The sequence below is a fragment of the Anser brachyrhynchus genome, assembly GCF_964034855.1.
Source record: "Anser brachyrhynchus genome assembly, chromosome: 2".
Taxonomy (NCBI): Eukaryota; Metazoa; Chordata; class Aves; order Anseriformes; family Anatidae; genus Anser; species Anser brachyrhynchus.
In genome coordinates this window covers 32,500,798-32,528,002 of record NC_137695.1, presented here as the reverse complement: position 1 = coordinate 32,528,002, position 27,205 = coordinate 32,500,798, and the positions used below count along the sequence as shown (strand labels likewise).

At 37.7% G+C, this 27,205-nt stretch overlaps 1 protein-coding gene across 4 annotated transcripts in view; it reads right to left on the bottom strand.

The window, feature by feature from the left end:
* The window catches only part of HDAC9 (histone deacetylase 9), a 480,503-nt gene that overhangs the window by 399,449 nt on the left and 53,849 nt on the right, over positions 1 to 27,205 (bottom strand). For 2 of the 4 annotated variants that reach the window (XM_080581231.1, XM_080581241.1), the window contains exon 1: positions 9,568 to 15,248. The exons of the other annotated variants lie outside the window; for them this stretch is intronic. In XM_080581231.1, coding sequence (XP_080437357.1) covers positions 9,568 to 9,604 — 37 coding nt within the window. In that variant the 5' untranslated portion in view covers positions 9,605 to 15,248. Of the gene's footprint in view, positions 1 to 9,567; positions 15,249 to 27,205 lie in introns of those variants that run through there. 4 annotated transcript variants of the gene reach the window in all.

Sequence of the window (27,205 nt, the reverse complement as noted above, 5' to 3'; positions counted from 1 at the left end):
TATAATAATACATGAAGATGAATGAGGGAGAAAAAGAAACTAATAAAAAAAGAAATCCTTTTCCACAGGCTTACAGTCATCCTGTGTGATTAGACAGCTCTCCTAAGGACTAACAGTATGCACCCCAAACGCGTTTTGACTCAGTTCACTGTAGTAAAAGAAGCAACTTTGAGGAAAAAATGCAAAATGCATCTAGGAATGATCACCAAACATTCTTCCCTCCCTCCCTCCCCAAGAAAAAAAAGAAATTCAGAAAGTGGGGTGGGAACCTCTAAAGCCAAAAGATCGCGTTTAATTACAAAAGGCAAACTCAATAATTTATTACATAAATCTTTATGAGTCTTTACATAATCTACCCCCAAACTGGGAGTCATCCATCGTCATCTTAGGCAAATTACGGTGATGACGGACAGGTCTTTACCACCAATGCCCACCTATAAGTTCAAGGTGAAGCAATGCAGAAGACTTTTATAAAATGTTCTTCCTCATCAGCCCTAAATGTGCCAACTCTTACTCCTCAATGTATCTTAGGGAAGGACTGTCTTTTCCAGAACCACCTGCAGCTATTAGCTGTTTTGAAAGAGAAGTAATTAGGAACTCTCTCAACAATTCCCAGGTAATGCATATTATCCCATTCTGTCCATCCCATTAACAAATGCTCATCATGGGAAAACAGATAAATAAAAAAATGGGAACTGTGGAGTCCTTTCCAAACCATCCTGGTCCCTCTGCAGTCTAGCTGGAGGGCATTGTGCTCTGTGTTCATTTGCGTTCTGCTTGCCTCCAGGTTTTTCCTAACTAGAAGTCACCTTTGCCTTTTGGGGACACAGCTGTTTGTGCCCTGCTTGCTATGTAGTTCTTTATAGAACTCTAAAAATGAGAAATAATCAAAAGCTTAATTTCATAACAAACAACTTGTTAGGCTCTATTTGTGCCATCTGACTTCAAAGGGAGGGATTCTTTTTAATCAACCGAGGAAGAAAAGAATTTGTATGCAAACAGAATTAAGCTATTGGTAAAGCATGCCAGTTGAATGTGGATTCATTAAACAGAGAGCTGCATCTGAGGACTAAATTAGGCACAGAGAATAGAAAGGAAAAAAAAAATCTATATCTTAAGATGTGATAGGGTCCATTTACGCTCCTAGATGAGATTACTTTTCTCCACAATACATTACCCAAAGACACTTCCAAACTGAGGGAGTATATTACATGGTCCTAATCAGAACTTTTTTTCTAAGTAGGTCACCCATGTTGAAAGAAAATCTGGAAATCGTATGCACTGTTAAAAAAAATAAAAAACTCCTGAAAGCAGTATAGCCAAGGTGCTAATCACTTTCTAAAATATAAAAAACCTTCTGCATAAACATTAAATGTAGCACTTTAGAATGCGCAGTCATACACCTGAGGCTGTTCTTCCACTGTCATTTTAATTCTGTTTTTAATAACCAACTGAATTTTAATTAGAGGAATGACTTTATTTGCATATATAGTTGTTTAACTTCATAAAGACAGACTTGTTTAACATTCAATTTTTTTTCTGACATCAAAACATCCCCACTTCCAAATGGTAAGGCATATTTAGACTTCAGGAATACATTCTTTGTTTAGAAGAAAATGAGGAAACCAGGATAGTTCTTTTCCTGTTTTTATTTGCAATAGGCACATTATATCTTTGTATGGCTTTGACTGAGAATGAGACACCCCAGTGAAAGACTGTGATGGTACCAGCACAACTGAAATAAATGGCTTTCCTACCAAACTTCATAAAAGATCATTTTGACTTCAGGTTTTTATTGGTTTTACGTGGCAAGGGCTTGGTAGCAGGGGGGGCTGCAGGGGTGGCCTCGGTGAGCAGAGCCCAGCAGCTGCCCCATGTCAGGTCAGAGACAGCTCCAGACAGCTCCAAAAGGGACCTGCCACTGGCCAGAGCTGAGCCAGGGAGTGACATTGGATGGGCCTCTGGGAGAGCAGAGTTAAGGAAGGGGAAAAAAAACAACTGCTGTGCAAGAGCAGCTGGGAGGGAGCTGGGTGAGAAGCAGCCCAAGGTCAGTGCAGCAGGAGGATAGGAGGTGCTCCAGGCATGCAGCAGAAGTTCCCCTGCAGCCTGTGGAGAGGCCCCTGGTGGAGCAGGCTGTCCCCCTGCAGCCCATGGGTCCCACACGGAGCAGATCTCCACGCTGCGGCCCATGGAGAGCCCCCGCAGGAGCAGGCCCCGGGCTGGAGCTGCAGCCCGTGGAGAGGAGCCCACGCAGGAGCAGGGGGTCTGGGGGGAGCTGCCGCCCGTGGGGGACCCGTGCTGGAGCAGTTTGCTCCTGGGGGATGGACCCCGTGGTACGGAGCCATGTGGGAGCAGGTCTTGAGGAGCTGCTGCCTGTGGGCAGCCCCCACAGGCTCAGTTTGGGAAGGACGGCATCCCGTGGGAGGGACCCCACGTGGAGCAGGGGCAGGGAGTGACTGTGAAGGAGCAGCAGAGATGAAGTGTTAGGGACTGACCGCAGCTCCCATTCCCTGTTCCCCTGCACCGCTCGGAGGGAGGACAGAGAAGGGGAGAAAGTGGTTTTAGTTTCTCACTGTTCTAGTCCACTCTGATAGGTAACAAATTACATTAATCTCCCTATGCTGAGTCTGTTTTGCCCGTGACCATAATTGTTGAGTGATCTCCCTGTCCTTATCTGAACCCTTGAGCCCTTTCCATCTTATTTTCTCCCCCTTTCCCCTTGAGAAGGGGGAGTGAGAGAGTGGTTGTGGTGGAGTTCACCTGCCCAGCAGGGTAAAACCACCACAAGGTTCCAAGCAAACACCAGTTACATACTGTCCTACATGTAGAGTTCTGTACTGCACATAATTGCGAAATCCTTCAAAAAATAAAAGTATCTTTACTAGAGTATGTCCTCTAGTCATTATTCTAGAACCTAATTGAAGATTATCCATTATCATCTTCATGCCTTCTTTCAAACTATGGAGTCAAGGTGTATATGTGTTCATGGACAGGCACAGAAGGGAAGAGAGGCCATGGATTTAAATGGAAATACTATTAACATCTTTGCAGGAATATGCAATGAAGCTCTGCCTCCCTCCTGGGCTAACTGAAAGCTGTTTAACTTCAATCAGGACAGCACTGAACGCTAGCTGCTAAGAAGTACTAGTTTGGGCACAGTTCACTGTAAGCTTGGGATGCAGGCAGGATGATCTTCCAGCTGTCTGCAGCATGGAAACAGCAAACTCACATCTGGCTAAGAAGGATGTGCTGACCTACTGACGTTACAGCTATGGAATCAGGATTATGAATTTTGCTAAAATAAAACCGATGAGGGAATGATGACAGGAAGCAGCTGAATCAATTCTGAAACAGATTTAGTATTTGAAATGACTAATTTTCATAAAGATGGGTTAGAAAGAAGATAACTTTCAGGGAGAGTATAGTGCTGTACTTTAGACTTGAAAATAGAGCCAAAGTAGCTCCCTGAACTAGGTGAGATTTAGAAAGGCCCAAGGGAAAGTTGCAGCTTTACCACCCAAGAAAGCAGCTTAGTTATGCATTGTATATAAACTGCTGAAAACTCTGACTCACAAAAATGAGAGATATTTCTTTGTTTTTAATTGTTTGGAGGTTTTGTCTCATTAAAAAAAATAACAAAAAATTTGGACAAGGAATAGCGTGTCAAGGTAATTTACTGCATCTCACAGAAAATGTAATAAAATACTATACTTACATGCATATAGTCTGCATCCCTGTTATGGTAATTCTTTGCAAATAGGACAGTAGATAACCAAGATCCTCATATAATCCCATAAAACCAAAGACAGAGTCTAGAATGCTGTCTTGAAGAAGGAACAGATTATCACAGTGAAGAGTACTGGAAGCAAGAGAAAATGAGTGGATCCTACCTACATACACAACACAACATTGCCGTCCAAGTACAGGCTTGGTTTATTTTCCTCAAATACATAACCTGCAGGCTATACATGACTTTCGGTTATGTGTTTAAGAACCACGCATTAATAACAGAAAATGTCATTTTTAAGCCTGAGTCAGGTTCTAGAACAATTCTGTATCTCCCCCATGTAATTAACTTATTGTGAATCAATTCAAAGCACTAGAGATGCTTTTGTGAAATAGTATATTTCCACACATTTGTTCTGGTCTACAAATATATGTTCAAGCATGACAAATACCCTAAGTTAATTAGCAAACAATTAATTTAAGGCATAATGCTCCTCAGCTGACATACTCCAAGTTTTGCCATGCCTTCATGGAAAATAAAGCAGTTCTCCTAATTCCATCTCCACACTAGGTATGTAAGAAAGATGTGCATGACATTAGAGAGAAAATGGTTTGGTTATAAACAACAAATATTCACTACGGAAATATTGCATGGCATTTTCAGACAAACACATGCCTGAGAAAAAAAATCATATTCTTCAGAATTTTTGCCAAATTATTATTAAACAAGGTTCAACTGCATGTTGAATTCAGAGTACAGAAAAGGATAAACCTGGTTCTCACAGTCAAGTCTTCTCCACATTCTGGTAGAACACAACAGAGGGGGAAAAAATACAAGAAAAAACTTCATCTGTCAGTCAAAAATTCAACTGGCACAACTTTACTCCCACTTTGCTACATATTTTCATATAAAAGTTCATCCTTCCAAGTTACCATGTTAGTAATCTTTCTAGAATATTGGCAAACAGAAATCTGTAAGTTAAAAAATAAACTAATAATAAAGTCACGATCTCTAAAACATGCTTATGACCTCACATCTTAAAATTCAGAACACTTCTTAAATGATGGGGTCACCTGCCTAAAATAATCTGTTTCTTTTCTTCACCTTCTCCCTATGAAGGCATCCACAAAAGGAGGTGGAATCATAATACCAAAGATAAAACGAATAATGCTGATCACTGTTACTCAACGAACTGTACTGTTTATCTCCTCAGTTATTATTTGCTACTGTATTAAAACAATGTAAGTCCTGCAACCTTTGCCTTGATAGTACAAAATGCGTAGAGTTTTCAAATAGATCCTGTAAGAAACAAAAGAAACCTCGTGAATCATACAATCTCTTAAATTGCAGCAATACAATTTCTTACACGACAAAGACTTGACAAACTTTAAAATTTAATGAAAATCTACAATTACCAGGATTACAAGCTATAGAATCATCAGCAGCAGGATTGTTTTCATTAATGAAGCCAAAATTAATCATAAAAGAAATAGGAGAGCTCTAGTAACAGCCTTGGTTAAGAGTATCAAATTAATAAGCATAATTTTTAAAAAAGTAACAGCACTAAGGAGAGGTCACAGTGATAGCAATTATCAGCATCTGTTATTTCATATTTGCTATATCAAATCCAACTGTAAATATGGAGCTTTTTACGCTTTCTCACTGAGTTGTATACTCTCCTGCTTCCTCTACTTTCAAACAGATTGCAATTACGCCTCCTACCAGGATATTTGACAAAAGTTATGATTAAGAATAAAAATGACTTATCAACATTTATGACACAAGAGACATCATTCTAAACAGAAGCTCAAATAGGACAAATGTTTTTCAGCCTCCATTAAAATATTCTCAAGTGGTTACTTGAGGATTTTAACTCTGTTCCTACATAACTTGTTGATACAATTACAGCTATTGCTGTTTCACTTCTTCCACCAACACTTGGTAGATAACTGAATCAACAAAATCCTCTGACCAATTATACTATTCAGTGAACTGTATTATTTAAAATTATCTATTAACTCTTAAAACTTGTACTGCCAGACCTGTACTGACATTATCTGAGTTCTACAGGAAGCAACTTGGAGAAGCAGAGAAGTTTTAAAATGCTGCTACCTCCTAAAAGCTACAGACCCTCCAAATCTGACTAATTTGGGCTTCATAACTACAATCTTCCTTTTGGATTTAAAAAAAGACCCACGTAATTAGAAATATCAAAGCTCACTTTTACTCTAAACATGATTGAAATTACCTTTCTTATCAGCACAGGAGCACTAGTAAAGATTGGAACGCACCATGGAAATGATATAAAATCCTAATCATGGCCCCAGCACTACCTGCTCTCCACAGTAACTGTGGAAGATCACAAATACAGTATGGACTTTCTAAATATCTGTGATGGGGAGTGAGACTACAGACACATGAAACAAAGGAATGTGTATTTGCTACAGAGACGTTCAGATGGGTTTCCTACATACCTCATCCTATAAACCGTGAAATTCTGGACAGCTTCATTTCTTTCATATGCTATCAGAAAGAACTGCACAAATTAAGCTGCGTTGAAGACTCCACCACCACCACTCCTCCCCATCTACAGAAGTATTATGCCATTGGATTTTAGAACCATTATTTAAAGTACCCCAGGTGCCATCCCACTCTGAGAAATGGTAACATACAGCATGCCATCATACAACCACTGAATAGCCCAAGTTGGAAGAAACCCACAAGGATCATCAAGTCCGGCTGCTGGCTCCACACAGGAGCACACAAAAATGAAACCATACGTCTGAGAGCGTTGTCCAAACCTATTTTGTACTACATTTATTGTTTGAAAAACTAACTGCAAAAGAATAGGAACTAGAGGAGGAAAATCCTTTACCACCAAGCTGTACCTGGAGACAGATTTCAAAAAGTGGCTTTCTTGGCTTGAAGGAATTGTCTCCCCTCACCATCCTCAACTATTCAGAGCCCAATGAAGTTCATTCATTTCAGTGGCAGTTCAAAAAATTAATATGAACACTAAGACAAGCACACTTGTTAAGACTGTTAATACCACAAATATTGGGATGGATAATATAAGAATTGCTTTCTAGGAAATTTCTGAGATGAAGTGCTGGATCAGCAACACTGGTCTTACACACAGTACAGCTTCTGGGTCCCAGAGGTTAGGCTCTGGTAACACAGACAAAAAAATATTCAGACTTCTAAGCCACAAAGTCTGTTTCTAAGACCAAAAAGAGAGCCTCAGGAACAGCTGTAAGCATGTCTGAATGCCAGAGAGAAGAGGAAAAAATGTTGACAACTCAGTACCTTAAAAAATAAGCAACAGGTCCTCCACACCATTTGGCTAAAATGTTCTGTTTTTAAAAACAATTACTTTTTGCTTCCCATTTCTCAAGAAACTTGGTACTAACATTATAAAATTTTCCTCTACATACAGAAGAGCTAGGAACTTATTTTTAGCCTGGTTTCCTACGGAAATGAAACTTATCCGTTAAGCCCTCATCACAATAACTTCTGAATTCACAGAATGATTTCTGCCAAGCCTGACACGGTCCAAAACATATTAGGTTCCCAAAAATGGCAGCTGGGAGAGGAAAGATTTTATTAGCGGTCCTTCTGCAGGGTTTACATCAAGGGAGGACAGGCACTTCCCTCGACACACAGGAAACCAGCCTGCTTCAGCTCTGTCACTTGGGAGTCTAGGTGAAGGGGGAGAGGATCAGGCTGTTTGCTTCATTGGCTTTTGGCTCTAACGAAAGCTGGGATGACCACACATCTCCATAACTGGCACGGTGACAAATGGAAGCAGCACTGACCAAGTCCCTCGCTTTGTGTATCTTGTCATAGGTGCACCAAAACTCTAAAGGACAGTGCAGATTTGCTGAGGGTCTGGCATCGAACACTGCAACACAGCAAACTCATAGGTGCCAAAAATTTGTTAAGGATGGGAATGAAGGAAAGTTGAAGAATTGCAGGAGGACCCCACATTGTGGGCAACTGGGGATTAATAATATTAACTTCAGTGTTAAGGAAGAGGGCAATATTTAAGGTTAAGATCTCTGCAAAGTGAGCTTATTTTGTTTGCCACTTCAATAAGAAGAAATGGTTTGCTAGCTGTACTCATTTTTCTCAGGTGACCAATATGGGTGGCTTCAAAAATTGACACATGCTGCAGCCATTACTACCCTGTAACTTGTATGCTGTTTAGATTTTTTTTCTCTCCTTACAAGAGTTACTGATGTTTTGCTTATGGCTCTCCAAAAACATTGATATTAACAATAGATTAGGTGAAAGCCTTTTTATTACAGTAAAGCCACATTCTAGGTCAAGTGTGGCTGGCTAACTCAAGGTTGCTCCTAGCTGAATCTTCAGGAAATGGTCCATCCTTTCCTCCTGTGCAAGATTCAAAGGGAATCACTTCTACTGCTCTACAGCAAGAGAATAGAAATTGAGGTGTAGTAATTTCAAAAACTTATTTATAAACCTCACAAAATTCCCAAAATATTTGGCTTAATCTTTTTGTCTTTCAGAGCAAATATCCAAATGTGATCAGAAAACACAGAAGCTATTTTGAAAGTAACTGTTGCAGAAATTGTAGAGCATTAATGGGAACAGAGAGCTTGCAATAAAGTAATTATTCGTTCAGGTTTTGAATGAAGAACCTAAAAATATACTGACACCTTTTAAAATGATGCTTTCCCTAAAAAAAAAAACACCAGTTTTTGTTGTTGTTTGGTTGGTTGGTTTATGTTGTTGGGGTTATTTTTGTGGGGTTTTGTTTTTTTGTTTGTTTGTTTTTTGATTTATGAGGACAGGTATATCATTAGAAAGCTGACAATACATTTCACATAAATCTATTGAGTAAATAAATATACTGACAACACAAGCTAGTGCATCCCACTAAATGAACAATGTTATAAAATAGAGTATGAACTATTATGTCCTTCCCTAGTTTTGGGGTATATTTAGCCACTTCACAGATACATTACAGATAAGACAAAGAAATAACTGTTACAGCTGAAACTCCAGTTACAGCTTTTTGCTCAGTACTGAGAATCCAACCAAGTTCCCATTCAGACCAGTAAAAACAGCCTTAACTGTAGTGCTCTTGAGACACCAGGTTTTACTTCTTACAGTCTGTATCATCAATTGACAATCCTGTGAGCATGGCAAGAGTATAAACAAAATTTATTTCAGCCTTAAATATTAAATAACCTGATGTGATATATTTAGAAATAAGACTACCAAACAGCATTTGTTTATTTTAATGTATTATATATATGAAATATATATATGCCTAACAGGCACAGTCCAAAAAGAAATATTAGACTACAGCACAGGTGTAGATATTAAGATTTTTAACTATGATAATTATTACTAATAGGACCTGCAACAGAAGCCATGAAATAGGAATTCTCCAGCTAACCAAGTAGTAATAGCAACCAGCATACATGACTGCAGCTCACGAAAGGACAGCACAGAACAGCATATAGTACTCGAGAGAGACATGGAAGTTCATTTTACAGCTCATTCAAAAAAGTCATTTAAATCACCTTTCTGACCTTACAGGCTTGCATTGTTTTTTTCAACTGTTATTATTACTTCAGTAGTAAGTTTGTAATTTATCAAGGGATACACCCTTCTGACCCTGCATGAAGAAAATCTGCTGTTAAGGCAGGAATGTAACTGCCTAGATTTGTTTACTATGAACAACACCACACTGTACCATATTTTTTATGATTATGGAAAACATACAGCAATACATCTTAATTCAGATTTAAATCACTGAGGATCAATTCCAATTCTAGTTTCAGTTTAGATCTTAAAGGAAAGGAACTTACCAGCAAGAGCGTACATTGTCTCATTTTTGTAACTCATGGTGGTTTAGAAAGCTAGCAAGGCTGTTCTAATATTAAAAGCAACAATGAAGGGAAGTGGTTAGTCAACTAACTGGTTCTGTTATTCCCTCCCACTTCTTATAGCAGTACCTAACTATGTGGGCTCATAATTCAGCTTACCATCCCAGTTCCTTCTTTTATTTGTTAAAAAAAAAAGTCATACCAGTTTTGTAGGATTAGTGCTGTGTTTCAAACCAGATGTAAAGATGTTTAATACTCAGAGCCACAATAAAACACTAGATACAATATCCAAGCTTACTTGGGGAAAAAAAAGTAGAAAAAATCTTATGTACTTTTTTCTCATTGCTGCTTTGAAATGAAGCTAATAAAACACAGACCATTCTGCATTAGTGGGGATGGAAGAATAAATTAGCTGTATGTATCATTAGTCAAGTTACCCAACAGAATTGATCCAGCTGACTTTGGAGTCTATGGACAGCAATTTTTAATGTAAATTACAAGCCAGAATGTATTACACAAGACAGAGTGCCATGGCACATTAAGGGAAAAACAAAACAAAACAAAAAACCACGCAGCTCTTGGCACTGTTCCCAAACTCAAAATTAAACGAGGGTTCAGATTCAGTTCTGCAAACCTCTTCCTTAGCCAGGCAGGTCAGTGTTCTGCAATAAGACTGACTCTCCCTCAACCTGCAGTTAGCACCACTGCATTTACCTTGGGCTCAGTTGCCAGAAGGCATCCAGTGCTCTACATGAGTTCCTGCTGACTCCCACAGCTCTCCTCCCCTTTGGGAATCACTTGCCGATTACTCTGATAGCACATCACTGAATTGTACTAGTTAAATCTCAGGTTAGAAAGCACAGACCCACCAACTTCTCAAAAGCAATGCTTCCCCAGAGGAGAAGAGGGTGAGATCCTCCCAGTCTTGTGTTTCAACCACTGCACAGGTGTTTATACACCTGTACGTGAAAATCAGATGCTATCTAACAAAATAGTGGTATTTTATAATCACTTCTTACAGGTAAAAGTGACCAAGGGTAACGAGAGACAGAAAACACCTAAAAAGGACACCAGTACTTTTGAATTAATAAGATGATTTTTGTCTTAAAGCTCCATCTTATATGTATTTTCATGCCTGCACTGTACGCTTCTTCATTCCAGGTAACAATCTGGTTCTTTGGAGTTTACTTCAAATTCCAATTTCATTGCTGAGCGTGATTTTTTCTAAAATACAAAGCTTAACACCACATGCAAAAGGAGCTCTGAAAGAATTAACACAACCTCTGTGTCCTGATTTAGTAAGCTCCTTTAAACACTGTGAAAGAATTTCTACTTTTAGCAACAGTATTTGAAAAAAAACAAGACATCTTCCTTTGTTTTTGTGCATTACAATAATGTAAAACAGCTAAACACAAGCTGGTTAAAGCTAAGCCACAGAAATAGCCCTAGTTTATTTTTATGTTTTGTGGTCTAGTGTTTTACTCAATGCCTTTCTTCAGCATTTCTAAAGCACATCAAAGATTCAGTGCCGAAACAATCCAGTTTTTCAGGGTTTTGAGTACTTGAGATAAATCACAAGCTAGATCAATGCTCCACCTTTCTCTCCACCACACAACATACCAAAAACCAACACTTGAGCGAAGCCACAAGGACTGCACCCTCTGTGCCCCCCTCCCCCGGCATCGAAGGCACTACCCCAGCCAGCAGCTCACAGAAGCTCTCTGGCTTTTCTAGAGAGAACCACCTCACAAACACCCAGCACAGGCTCCGTCATACTTCCCCTGCCTCTCACATTTCCCCTCTCCCACCCATAGCTAGGGATTGCTCAGCTAGCACACTGGAGAAGCTGCATTTCAAAATGCAAAAACTTTCAGCGTGCCCAACAGAAGTGTGTTCTGCACACATCGTTACTCTCTTTCACGGCAGGACACTCATCATGGCGTTTTGGTTTCATCTTGCTGGCAACAGCATTTAGCTGGGTATTGCCAAGCACCATTTCCTGTAGCTTGACAGTGCAAACGATCTTACAATATCTAAGAAATTAACAGAGCTGTTTACTTACTAACCAACCTCTGCAGAACCATTTTCCCTCTCCTGAGAGGACAAAGAAGCAGGGTCCGGAGAGATTGAGACTCTCCACAACCTGGAGAAAATGCAACTTGTAGAGGTTATGGGACAGCACTTTGCTCCGGAGGAGTAAGAATGTGGACCAGGTGATGCTACCTGTTCCTGACACAGTTTCCTGGTATAGTAAGCAAGTATTTCACATTCATAACTGCTAGGGGTCTCCCCTTCTCCCTGTTAAAAGACTGTCCCAGAGTTTCACCTTGATGGTAAAAACCATGTATGGCATGTATTTATTCCAACATGGATTCACTCACAGCTGGGCTGTTACCATTGTTAACACTAAAGATGTCCTTTGGTGTAAGCACAGCTTCTCTCTCCCTTCTAATGGCTGCACTGATGCAAAGAAATCTGAGCCTGATAGATTCAGAGCAGTTTTGAGGGCTTTCCACCATATTCATTCAGGGAAATTGAGGGTGGGTTGCTGCGTCTTTAGCCACATGCCAAGAAAATGTCTTCTCTTAAGGCTTTTTAAATATTCCTTTTCACTTCTGAAATAATTACTACCCTGGCTCATCCAAAATCAAAGTTATTTACATATTTTTAGCATCTACTGCAATATCCATGTGTCGTACACGTTCTGCAAAATGATCATTAACACGCGATCAATTTTCTCCTTTACTCCCTCAGATATACATCTTTTTTGCCTGTCCACTGAGGAGGAGAATTAATCTCTCTTCACTTCACAGGATTTCTGTCAAGATGCTTCTTTAAAATATACGAATACGTATATTTGAATTTCTAAAGTTACTGAATGCAAGTAACTCCTAATACAGGAGATTTTCACATCACCATTTAAAAGTACACTAAATACGAATGACACATTATTTATGTTATTCCAATAGATAATTATTTTTTCCTTTTATCTCCTCTACCCAGGATGCATTGCCTTATTTTCCAAGTGTTTGTCATGCCTACTGCACAGACACTTGTCTTCAAGTCAAATACTCTGCCAGTGGTGCTTCATTTACCTCAAAGGCTTAAAACAACAACAAAAATAAAATAAATAAGTAAATAAACCACACATGGTGGAAGGTGACAGCTGCACAACATGATATATAAAATATAGTTTAAAAAAAGGAACATTACTGAGTGGTGGACAGCTATGCTAACAGCACAGCCCCAAGGATTCTATACTTGGATTTTCTACTACTGGTTAACTCATGGTACAATGCTGCTACTAACATAATATGAAAAGGGGTTATTGACTTCAAATAGTGCCAGATCATCTAGGCATCTTTACGTTTTTCCCTGGATTTCTACTTGTACATGATCCAGAAATTTTAATTGTAATGAGTGATAAAGTAGTCTGTAGTAAAATCTAGAACAGAATTCAGATTACCCAGAGGATAAAACCCCTAGCTGGAGCATAGATGTACTCCTTTACTGACTTCAGTCAAACTGTGCTCATTCAGCCTTATCAATGAGGGAAAGGGAAGATGACTGCATATAGGTCTTTCATCTACTCCATAGTCAGTGTAATATTTGGTAACTTTCAGAATTTTAATACACCTCATTTAAATCAAAATAGTGGAGTAGAATAGAACAGTCCCATTGGAAGGGACCTTCAGAGATCATCTAGTCCAACTGCCTGACCACTTCAGGGCTAACCGCAAGTTAAAGCACGTTATTGAAGTCATTGTCCAAATGCCTCTTAAACACTGACAGGCATGGGACATCAACCACCTCTCTAGGAAGCCTGTTCCACTGTTTGGCCACCCTCACGGTAAAGTTTTTTTTCCTAAACTGTCCATTACTTCTGAATTTACATTTCTTCCATCTAAGCTTTTGCATAAAGCCCCCCCTTATCTCCCACGGCAGGCAGCTTGGACTAGAGGTTTAAAGGTCCCTTCCAATCCAAACCATTCTGTGATTCAGTGATGATTGCATACCTACCTTATCATCACTACCTACACACTTTTAAGAGATGCTTTCAAACAAGTCTATTCAAACAGTCAACATTCCTGTAAACACAAAAGGGCAACTGTGCTTTATGTATGCTAACTATACCCCAAAATGACAAAACTACCTTAAAATTGCCCCCCAAAAGTAGCTATCAGATTCTCTCTGTAGTTACTAAATCAACAAATTGTCTTTCAAATCTCCATGAAAAGCTTTCAGCACTTTTCCTGAAGATACACAAATCTGGGGTCTTTGGAACTCATAAGAGAAGCAAAGCTGGCAATCCTATTAGTATGCCCTGCACACAACTCCTCTCTGTATCTGCTTCTGCCTTTCTACAGATTATGAGAATCACGGCACAAGATAAAGCAGTTGCTTAAACCACAAGAACAGAGCTAAATTACTAATGCTATGTATGGATTGCATCACGTGAAGTGGATACTCTCTTCTCTAGAAAAATCAATAGAAAAATCCTTTCGCTATCTGCTGAAATATCAGTATTCACTTGCAAACTAGCTTATTGAGTAAGCTTTAAAATAGATAGAAATTATTCTACTGGAGGTAGCACAGTAGCATACAGCTTTCTTCATTAGTTGCAATATATATAGCTAATATATATGCCACATGGTAAACATGCCATACATCTAGGGCACATTACACATTTTGGTGTAGTTAACTATGGTGTCTACTACTACATCCATTCCACTTCTAAACATGCAAACACTGCTGTGCTTGCTCACGTTTCTACTACATTAACACCACCGCAACACAAAAAATAGCTATTTTTTTCATTTTGAAAAACACATTATAAAATAGGAAAAGTTGTTTTACATATTAAATATCTATTTGTCTTCCAGTGTAACTGTTAACTATGTAAATATCAAACCATTTCCTAAAAAATCATCCTTGCTCTCTTAAGAGATCATTACAGTTCTCCTTCCCATTTAAATTAAAAACAAATAAAGATATCTAAACTGTTCCAATCCCCATTTAGACCAACTGTTATACATTGCTGAAATTCCTTGAGGAAGTGCAACTTTTACAAATTTGGACAGCTTGTTTCATTTCCCTAAGCTGTTTCTTTATAATATGTTTGCCGAAAGGGTGGGGAGAAAAGAGAGTAGGAAAAAAAAAAGCAGATTCTACAAAAAGGTGTCCATGGGGACAAAACAGAAACGTTATCATTTTTAAAAGTGACCTTTTACTACTAAACAAAGTTACAGTCAATTCAACAGACTGGAAAAGGGTCCTAAGTTTCACAATGTCACTGTTGCACATCACAATGTGTGTGATGTGTGCTATGAGGTAGCCCTCAGACAGTCACAGAACTTTGTATTCTAGGAAAGTTCTGGGGGGTAAAAAAACAAACAAACAACAACAAAAAAAAACCACTAGTCTTCCTATTCCCAAGGTTCAGGCAGCACTGCATGCAGTAGCTCTTCTTGAAGCTGAGAACTCCTTCAGAGAAAACCTCCAGAATTACTGATGTTACAGCTGAATCAACCCCAGCTGCACTTTTCAGGACTACCTTGAGGCTTCTCTAACATCCAAATAATCCTAGGCTTTCTCCTACAAGGAGACTAAATAAGCACTAGATTAGATGAAAACCTTCTTTGTTCTGTTTCACGTTACTCAAGTAGACAATTTAGTTTAGAAAAATAACAGTGTATTTTTGGAGTGTAGAAGACAAACCTAACTTGTGTCTTGATCATGTCAGGATGGGCCCCTCAAGCTGTTCCAGGATGGAGTTGCTCCAAGATGGTTGATTGCTGCCCCCTCAATGAGTGATAGTCACAAACAAGTGTCTCTCTACCTTCTTATGTTGTTTATGTTCCACTGCCAGAAGAAGAGACATATTTTGTAGGTATTTGTTCTTATATCACACATTCTTACTACGTGATAAGACTCCAAGGATGCCAGAACTTCTAAATCTATTTTAGAACAAGTTAATTTTCTGAGATATTGTGTTCTCTTATGATCCAACTCCCCGTTACCTTTGATAATACAATCAGGGCCATTCTCCACAGTAGGTCTTAAAAAGAATAATAAGAGATGACCAAAAAAACATATGTCAAGCTATCACAAAGAATTACGTGTCTGAGGGAAAACTTTTGAAGGGAGATAACTACTCGTTTTAAAACATACCATTTTCAGAAATTGAGGTTCTTACCTATCAAAACACATAGAATTAAGCACGTTATGCACAAGGCCAAATCACTGATAACAAAAGCATAACGGTTTTCTATTTAATATGCAGTGATGTTTCATTTGGCAAACGCTTATGCAATGCAAAATCATCAGTTTTACATCTGTGCAGAGTTATTTGAGTGTGAAATGGTAATACCACCCTTTGTAACATTTCTATTAACAACTCTGATCTACTAGACGCTTGCACGCACTCAACTTCGTAATACATTCTAGACGCTTCCTTTATTCTCAGTGTGAAAGAAGACAAATCAAGCATTAAAGGCTGTTTATGATCCCATAGCTAAAAATGACCATCACAGGATGCTAAGAGTGAAACAACTTTAAGCAAGATTAGATCAGACAGGATGAGATCTTTTGCCCTCTTCTTCTGCACATTTCAGAGTATGCAGCAAATCTGGAAATAAGCCAAAATACTAGAATGTACAAGTTAAATGGGATATAATTTCTCACTTGAGACTACACCATTTAAGCTGTGTCAAAAATATTCAAATTGGCTTCTGGGACCTTTTAAAAGTTTCCTTTAATTTCTAGATGACAAACTGAAAATATGAAAAATGGCATAAAACATGTTGCAGAGCTGGTATACAACATAGCTGCAGCAGTACTTCAAAAAACTGAAAGTGATTTTTTGTATTCACCTTTAGTTGCTGTTAAGGTTTCAATTTTTGGTATACTTAGTCCAGATACACCACTCCAGTGCTTTTAAGAACCTAAAAATAGGTCCTCAAAATGTGAGTCACAAAACCAAGAAAAATAAAATAAAATAAAAATCCCTGGTCAGTTTGGAGAGCATTGACCTGGTACATCTGGAAAATCGACATTCACAGGAGGAAAAAGCGGTGCTGAGGATAACAGACTCCAAGTCTGTTATTTCAGTGTGGGTGGGGAGGGAGATAAAGGACAAGTGTTGCTGCACAGATTCTACAACTACTCTTCCCCATGTTTTTAACATATGGCATGGATGCACAAAGCTCCAAATGAGGAGCGTTTTGGATGGAGCTTTTCTTAAATCACAAGAATAAACAAGTAAAATAGAGTACTAGCAATATCTCTATAGAGGAAACACCATGAAAAACACTTTGCTCCCCCCCCTTAACAAAGAAAAGGATTTTCCACCTTCTCTCCAAATGGTCAGAAAGCATACTCCTATGGCTCATTTTAGCCAAGTGTTCAATAGGACAACTCCATAACTGTCCAGATTTCTCAGCTGGCTGGGGCAGATAGTGATATTTTTGTGTTCTCCTGCCTTTTTGCCAATAATTTGCTTATTTTTAAGTTCCCAGACTGCATCTGAACTCTGTATTAGGCTGAGGTCCAGACATCTATCAGCTATTCCTCTGCACACTGATTTTCACAGGAAATAAAACTGAGTATGCAGCCCAGCCAGGAACTGTAGCACGTACCAAAAGCACCTACCAAACAGATCCTGGATATAAAGAAAAATCACTAAGTTTTTATTCATTTACCTACTTATTTTACTTGATCTTTTACAATTTGAAGACAACTCCAGCAACCAAACAGACACTTCTGCATTAGAGTGTTAACAGCATGAAGACCACCTTACCTCCCATGCTTCTCTTTTTTGGCTCTACTTTAGCTGCAGAGATCACTACGGGCTCCTAGGAAACTGGCCTCTCTTTTTCAGGGAATTGTAAATGCAAGAGCTAAAGTTACTATATTTACTCGTCTCTCATACTTTCAGCATTACAGAGAAAACATCTGAAAAAACAGAAGAGGAAAATCCCTTACAGATTCTTTTCCTCTTCTTTTCTCCCAGTTTCTCTGTAATTTTCTGTGTCCCTGTTGGAATTTTCCTTTACTCCTTGTTTCTCCTCAGCAACACAGGTAGTTTATACAGACACTAATCAGATCAGGCTGATTACAAAGAGAGAGAGAGGATAAGTTTGAAAACAAATTTTAAACTATTCAGAGATGATATGCCTAATGCCAGCTGAATTCTTTAACCTCTCCTTGGCTTTTTCTCCTAAATCCTGTACTGCTCTCCTTTGTATTTCTTCCTCTTCTGAAAGAGAAGTACTGCACGAATCCATCTTGTTTATGGATGGCAAATGACAGCAAGTTGGCATGTAAAATTTTTGAAGCGTAAGTGGATCAGAAAAGAAGAAAAAAATTTAGTGACAAATCAAACGAGAACTGATTTTTGATTTGCAGACTTTCATAAGGTCTAATACTTTCAAACTTACCTCCTGCAAAGTAAAATTTTAACAATAAAGATTATATTGTACATAATCTCTCTCCAGCTTTCAAAAGAGCTTTACACTGACCACACAGAACTTGATGAACAGAGTGGCTCTATACAGATTTTATTTGGCAGTGCTTTAGGTTCTAGTTTTCCAAATCTAATTGCAACTTAATCTGATCTCTTGTCCTGCTCACCAGTAGGATTTTTTATGTATGCCCATCTCTAATCATTTAAGGAGAAACTAGGAAAAATAAAAAACATTCAAAAGGAGCAATTTTGACTGTCAACTTGCACTGTGTTCATTTTTTTTTTTTTGTAGAGAAACTAATCTCTTCCATGAAATAAAGTGACTTCTATGGAGGAAAATTTTAATCCTCAGAGCAGTACCTCAAAGCTTTTTTTTTTTCCCCTCGTCTTAAAAAAAAAAAAAATCAATTCTGCAATTATCTGCGGAAGCATGGAGAATTTTGCACTATATTTTACAAGCTGCAGTTGTTTTCCTGTGTCTAAGCACATATATATAAATGCCTTCTCAAGTAACCTGCGAGTCTGATCCAATGTTTTCTTCATTTTGGATTCTAACAGGAGATAGCTGCATTTGGCTGTCAGTGTCTTTAAACAGTAAGCAGATAGTATGGTTCTACAATGTACCTTTCCTGTAAGTAAAAAAAAACAAAGCGCATGCAATTATTGCTGTACGGTACGCTGTATATCGGTGTGCAGTCTAATATAAGAAGTGCCTATTATCTGTACTGCTACAGACTACAAAATGTGCACCTTTAAGGCAGTGCAGCAATTTATCAATGATGATGCTTCTTTAAATAACTATGATAGAAGAACGAGCATTAAACAACTTCTAATGGCTGTATCTACAGAAGACTGTGTGGCACTAAGCCACAGATCTTTCTCATCTGAAATTTATATTTAGATCCATAATTTCTTTTATCTGTATACCAATTTCTCATTGTTATAGAACATATGCTCTTCCTCAAAATAACTTGCTATTTTTGTACTATTACTCAGCCGCATACTTCCACAAAGCTGCAAGTGTTACTTCAGATAAACTTAGAGGCTTTTTGGCCAGTTTCCATGTTACTTTAATGACAGAAAAAGAGTACCTCATGAAGCATGCTCCTGTACCCCTCCACCAGACTTGAGTTTACTTTGAGTGAGGGCACCAAAACCAGCTTTTTAATCAGTCCCCAGTCAAATGTGGGGGGACAGGTGGGAGGAAAAAGGACAAAGTTTTACACATTTTCCCTCTGGTCGATGTCTGTCAAACAGGAACGGTATCATATCCTATCTCCTAGTAACTCTAATTACTCTTTCTGCTATTGTAAATGTTTCTGAATGGAAAACAGTAGTGTCCCAAATTGTAAGATTACCTCATTAAAGGGTGGATGAAAAAGAATGCTAAACATCCACAAGATCTAAAAAACATTCACAAATCTGGTAAGCATTTTTCTAAATCTTTGATCCCATCATACTCAGTGACAGCAAGTTAAACTTCTCATGTTTGAGGCAAATTCAAAGACTGCATAATATCTGAACAGCAATTAGTGAGGCAATGGTAATTTGAAAGCCCTACTACTTACTTACTCTTTTTTCCTACAGGATTTGAAAAATAACTTGACAGTCTCCCTCTCCATTTTTAATCATCGCAATAATTTTGAATTTGTACAGATTAAAAAAATAAGAATTTCACATGACACAACTAGCTAAAGTATAATACTGTTTTCCATTCTAGATGTGCACACATTGCTTACCAACTAAGTGCTTTCTTGTCTATTTAGAGAACATTGTGTGGAACTTAATCATATGAAGCAAAAAGTATCACTCGTTCAACCACACAGTTTGTACATGTTCTACCCAATACTAATAAAGTCTATAGAACAAGAAATTTATTATACAGACATGTAAATATCTTCTAATCTAAAGTGTGTGTGCGTATATATATATGAGAAAACTAATTTTGACAAAGTAATTTATTTACTCATGATTTTATAAGGTTCAGTCTAAAAAGGGCTCACTAAACTGAATACCTGGGCTATTAACCTTCCTCTGAAGCTCCTCTCTGAGCAAGCTTTGTCTGGATAGAGCTTCTACATGTTTTATTGACCTTCAAAAACCCAGGAATTTTTCATTTGTTTGGGGATATTCTGAGAGGACACACGTTACTTTTAAGAATTCCTCAAAGCTTCAGCAAAAGAGATTTTGGATGCAAGAACTCTGAAAATCGGTTGCAAATGATGTTGCTTCTTCACACAGTGATTGCCTCAAATGCTAGTTGCACAACTCCAGTCCAGCAGAGCCCTTGTTCTTAGGGCAATTTCTGGACATCAAACATGAACAAATAATTTACAAAGCTTTGTGCACTTACCTTCCCTTAAGCGTGTCTTCACACCTTTTAATTTCAATGTTTTTAATCTATTTTCCCCCAGTCCTCAGAGCCAATAATCATTATCCAAGGAAAAGTTATTTACTTAACAACAATGGAACTATTCTTTCACAGATATATTTCTACTAGCATTGCCCTCTCAATACCACCTACCCCATACACTGCTCTCATAGGGTTTTCTGTATTCGCTTCATGACTCCTGCTAAGGAGTGGTCCACTCTATGCAACCCACCAGGGCGTGAAACGCTCCAACAGGGGACATTGGCTCTGCTCGCCCAGTGGCACGGAGGGAGCCCCCAGCCACACACTGATCTGTGGTGGTTTCCACTCCTCCGTGTTCTCATCCATTGACGCCACTATCAAGTAAACTTCTCTACTTACATAAACTAGCAAAACAAAAGCAAAACATGTAATTGCCATACTGTTTTAGTCATCAGAAACACTCCCCCTTACCACAATAAACTCTACATTTATCCCCATAGTTTATCTGCCTGCGAATCAGGTTACTGCCTCACCTCACAACCCAGCTGGATCATTAGCATTTAATAATTGTCATTAACCCACCTGCAGCCACACAGACCCAGATAATCTGCAGCATTCTTTGCTGCTCCATACCCCACTACTTCACACTGGAAGCTAGCATGTTCTGTTTCCACAAACTGAAAACTAAAGCCAACACTACATGAGGTATTTTTTCGGCTTTAGTACTGTTGGCTACCAGAATGGCTTTTCAATGTTAAATGCTAATGGATAGTTATGAAAAACAACTTCTTTAACAGCATAGAGTCTTTGCAGGGCATATTCCGGTGAACAACTCTTTTACCAAGCAAAAGGGAACTCCAACAAAAACACAACTAGCACCAAGACAGAAGACCATTGTCTACATACACCTGAAGCATCTCATAGTCCTATTGTGAATTACTAATATTATATATATATAATTATATATATAAACAATTCTAATATATAAGTATATATATGAACAGTGTAAAGGGCTAATATTCAGTTATTTTAACTATTCATTACTCAAAAGTAATAATGCTAGACATCTAAAAGAGCCTTCAAACTACTTGGTACTGTTTTCACAGTTTCTTCCATTAAGTGATGAAGAGATGGGCTTGTGTTCTAATTTTTTTCTTTTTAAACGGGAATGATCTATAAAAATCTTAGTTTAAAAACTGGGAAAACAACAAAGATAACAGGCAACAGTAACAATTGTTCATTAGATGATGTATAAGACCAATATCTTATCTTTATCAATATTCATAAGCAGATGTCTAGGGAAAAGTAAGAATGGGATGTGTATGATACTCCCCTGGATGCTCTTCCAGACTCCAAATACCTTCTGCTTAAGGAACTTTCTGAGGCTAATATGATCACTGAATATTGAGTAACCATGCATTTCTCACCATGTACTTGTCCAGACTTCGCTTCAACACAGATAAATAATTTTAGCTCCAACAATATCCTCAGCAAGGCTTTCCACCACTGTTGCCTATGAAGAATAAATCTGTTTATTTTAAACCTGCCTCCTATCCATTTGATGAAGAGACAGAGAAAACTAACCCATATCAACCTTCTCCCATGCTATCTATGACTTTGACGGCTTATACCAAGTACTACTAAATTCCCTCTTTCCTTATACAGAAAGCTCTTCCATAACAGATCATTGTCTTTTCGTACTTAAATTCTTTCTACCAAATTCTTTTTGAGATGAAAGAAACAAAGCTGCACACTGTACCATGGCCTAGGAAAACCTTAAATTTATAGACTGGTATAATAATGTATTCAGGTTTGTATTTTTTATTTCTTTCCTAATAATTCTAAGTACTTAACTCACTTTACTGAATACTACTCATTAGATATTTTCATGGGAATATTAAAATCTCAAGACCTTACTCCTTAGTGATTGCACTATTTTTGGAGCCCAACACATCATACACAATATTACAATAACTGTTCCTCATGTGCATTGATTCCCATCTACCCGTGCTGAATTTTATTTGCTACTTTACTGCTCAAATCCAAAATGTTTTTCTCCAACTCTTTACAACTGTCTCTCATCTTTAATTACTTCACATTACCAGCATAATTTCCTGCTTTAGAGCTCAGCCCCTTCTGGGGTTAATCATAAACTGCTGAACAGCAGAGGTCCCAGCTGATACCCCTCCAGAACACCCTTTGTAACCTTTATTTCTGCCCATATCCTACCTTTATCCACTTTCTCACCCTATCCACCTCAGTAGCAAAGAATTTTCCCTCATATACCAGTTCAGGTTGTGTTTCCTTAAAAACCTTTCCTTAAAAACGTCTCTCACAAAAAACTCTTGAAAATCCAAAGAGACCATACTGCCCCAACCCCCCTCACCTACATGACTGTTGAACCCTTCAAAAGGATTTAAGCCTTTATTACAGTGAAGCTCTTTTTCTGCTGTTGTTGTTCCTATGTGCATCTTTTTTATTCCACTCTTCCTTACAGTCCCTGCTGTCTCGTCCAGGACAGAGAAGACTTTTCTACTGAGTTTTGTAGCATCCATTTCTTCAGTGACCTGAAGATGGACTGGTCTTAGCAAACCATGCTGCTGTGCTTATTTGTGCTAACTGAAAACCTGAAATCTGCCATCTGAAATGTGTTTGGTCAGTACCAAGTTGAAAAGTACCTCACGAGCTAACTCATACCATGCATTTAAATTATCAGAAAGGACTTCTACATGTATATTTGAATCACTCCATGTTAAACGCCTGAAAATGCCAATGCGTCTCTTGTATCTTAAAAAAAAATAATAATAAATAAGTAAAAAACACCAAAAACATATTACACTGCTTCCATATATTTTAAAAGAACATATAATTTAAAAGTACTTCAGGAAATTAATATTGCTTATTACGGAAACCATCTTTCTTACAGTTGTATATGCACAATAAAATAACAGAACTTCTCAACTACAAACAGTTCAGTAGATACTGGAAAGATACTGATTTGAAATGCAAATAAGTATTAGGAGTTTAAATAACACACTTATTGGTAAAATGTGAATATTTTAAGTGAATATTTTTACATCACAAACTAGATACTGTTTTCCACTTACAAGAAAGCTATTGTTTTCTAAATTCATACTCAGCCTGCTGCTGAATAATCCTGATCACTGTTGTTAGCTTCTGCAAGTCCTGCACTTTTTGTAATTATACCTTCTATCAACAAAGTATGATAGAGAGATAAAATCCACAATTTTGAGTTGTTATTAGGAATATTATCAAAGAATTCAATAAGTAGTTTTATCTCTTCGAGCACCCAGGAGCTGTGCTGAAGGCATGTATAAGAAGTATTTGCATTTCTTTTACCTTTCATTTGTTAACTTTTCCAGCAGATTAGAATACAAGTATACAGGAACTGGAAAATGGAAAACTCAAGACCTATGAAGCCATTTTCAACAAAGTTATTTTAATTTACTCACGACAGAAATGTAAATAAATCTTTTGAACACATACTGAGCACAGAAGATTGGGATGAGACAACTAAAATTATGACTTGGGGGTGGGGGTGAGAGAAGTATCAGTGTGGCAACTTAGGAAAGAGACATCCTAAGGATACAGGGATCAGATAAGCACTGACAAGGGTCAAACTGCCTTTAAGTCAAACAGTAGCATCAATAGTTTTCAAACTAATATTAGAAACTCCTGTAAAATGGTATGACTCTTTCATCCAAAAGGCCAATATGCAAAAACATAGCATAGTTTTAAAAAATGTAAGAAAGACGAGAACTGCTAGTATGTGTTACTGTTACAAGGCTGAGATGGCCTTGGATCATCACAATTAATGAAATTACCTAGATACCCACCAAAATAAAATTACTGAAAAATTAACTCTTTAGTATATATAAGAAAAGACCAGGAAAGAGATAATATTCTGCTCTTCCATTTCTGTTACCATCATAAATCCTAAATCCTCAGAGCGCTCATGCACTCATTTCTCCTGACATTCTATTATTTAAAAGATTTAACACTAAAAAAAAATACGGAGAAAATGTTTTTTACATAACTTAACATGTATATTTGAAGAACAGTCACAAAAAAAAATAAATCTCAAAATTAGTTTAAAATAGAGCTAACCAAAAAAAAAAAAACCAAACAAAATATATTTAAACTGATGGGACAAGTTCCAATAGGAGAAGACTTCTGGACCCTCTTCTACCACATCTGCTAACAAAAGGAACAGTAACGTGGAACACCTACAATAGCCACAGCTGTCTAGGCGTGCATAGCATAAACAACTCAAGTAACTGTAAAGCTGACATTCTAGAAGAGGGTTCTTATGTGAATTCTTACTTCTTATACGGATTTTCCAAATCAACTTTAATACAGATTATGAAATTGATCTGTATTTAGATATCAGGGTGGGAGAAAAACAAGAGGGTCCAACCCTGAAGCGGTTCACAAATGTCATGGTTCCAGCCTACCTCTCAAGGACACTCTTCCAAGGAAAGAGCAAATCACTCTAAAGAAACTGGAAAATTACGTTCAGTAAAATCACGTAGGGGATGACCGCGCAATTCAAACGAGGCCCTCTTTGGGTAACGGAAAAGAAGTAGCCAGATCTCACATAGTCCCAATGAAACAAGCACCTCAGGCAAGCCCAAATATTCCCAGGGCTGTGCTAGGTCTATTAAGACAGTGAAGAATGCTTTTTTTCTGAGCACTTCAGTTTGACTTCCTCTCAACAAAACATGGAAAAAACTCAGCAGCTCTTAATTGTACTTACAGACTGTTCTGTAATTTATTCAGATTGTGAACTACAAATAACCAATTGAAGTGGCTTGAGCCAATTCTGTAGTCATAGTATGACACAGAGTAATTTTTCTGGTTTCAGTGTTATGTTACTGTGAATTTCCTGAGGCAGTAAGAACCAAACATGGGTGAGTAAATGGTTATGCTTATTGTAACACTGTAAGTTTAAAACAGGAAAAAAAAAAAAAACATATACAATAGCAATTCTTTGAAATTTCATCTTAAATGAAGAAGACTTTCTGAGGAACATGAAAATGCATTAAAACAATCCAGATTTCCTTTTAAAGAAGAGTGGTTAGACCAACTAAACTCTATTATGGATACTCTTTCAGGATTAAATTAATTCCATGTAGCTTAGTTCACATCCAAAATAAATTAAGATAAATTAAATTATGGAACTGTAATTTTGAATGCATGCTGAACAAGGTTTTAATACAATTTAACTATCCACTTCGATTTATAATTCCAGTTACTGTAGATTATTTTTTTTGAGTGTCCTTGTGTAAACAAGCCCAAAGATCTCAGAAACGGTATGCAGAAAAGCCTGGGTAGTTTTAAGAGCATACACTTCAGTTATGTAAGACCCCTTATAAAAAGCATTAGCCTTTACAGCTTTCTCATTTTTTTCTGTTTTAAAAAGAGGCATTTGCATTTAAATTATTAGGTTTGGAATAAAGAATTTCTCCTTTCCGGTGGTGGTGTTAAAAGAAGGACAAAGCTGTATTTTTAGACTAACACTAAAAGTAATCTCAGAGGGAGATTTCCAGCTAAATCTGGAAACAATCATAATAACCATATCAATTTATTTTTATATAGGAAATTAATTTAGCATTTTCCAAAACAACATATTTTTTTTCCCTTAAAATCTGAAATGAAGTAACGCAGAAGTACACACAGTGAAATCTGTGGTCACTTTGCTATTTTCATTGTTTAACCACCTTCTTATCTATATACAGGCATAAACCCATCCTAAACATAAGAAAGCAATATGTGAGATTTGTACATGTACATGTACAAACTCAGGTAAGTAAAATAGTCTAAAATTACCCATTGCTCACAGGAAATGCCAAGCCTATGTCGTTTATAATAATTCTCAGGCAGTGCACTGCAACTAGGAAGGAAGAAACGAATTCTGACCTAAAGATGGAGGTCAATGGACACGACCTGGCTGCTGAGGATGCAGCCCAGCCCTTGCAGCCTTCCCTTACTCTGCTGAGGCCACGTCTGAAAAACACTAAGGTGAGTGAGGCAGTGTCATGCTGAAAAAAGGAAGAAGCCTGAACAGGTAACTCAACACCTGAAGATATTCAGTATGGATTTCCTTACGGAGAAATAATTTCTTAAATTTGGAAATGAGCTCGTTTAATTCAATTAACAAGAAATCTTGCAAAACCACTAATAAACTAATATTTAAACTATTGGTGTAAGCTGATTGCTGTAACAACCTAGGGTGCATGCCGCCATGCTCAGGGATACAGAAAAACAAGAAAAACACAGCACAGAAAAACAAGCCCTGAACTGAAGACTAGTAAGAGAAAGCAACCTCTCCTACTGCACAGCTTCCTGCTGAAGGCCCCTCAGTCTACATCTTAGCATGGTCAGTGGTAGACCTGGATTTAAACAAAAAACTAAACACATTTCAAACAACTGAGAATCAGTTCAACCAAAAGTTATTTCCAGACTTTAATGAAATCCAGTTGTTTCAGAAAAAAAAAAAAAGTATGCTAAAAAGATGAGAATGAGTAAATTTTGCATTGCAATGCCTTTTATATGTGGCGTTTGAGAAGAAGGTTAAATGAGTTAACTGAGTTTTTAAAAGTTAGAGTAAAATCAGCAGATCAGAAGTCAATGATTTGCTCTAAATTGGGTCAAAGGTTTCCTCTTTTGCTCTTCCCACCGCTAAAAGCAACTCCTACAGAACAGTTTACTGCAACATAAGTCTACTGGGACAGCATGCTTCTTTGCTTGTACCCAGTCAGATCTGCTAAACAGCATAGTCA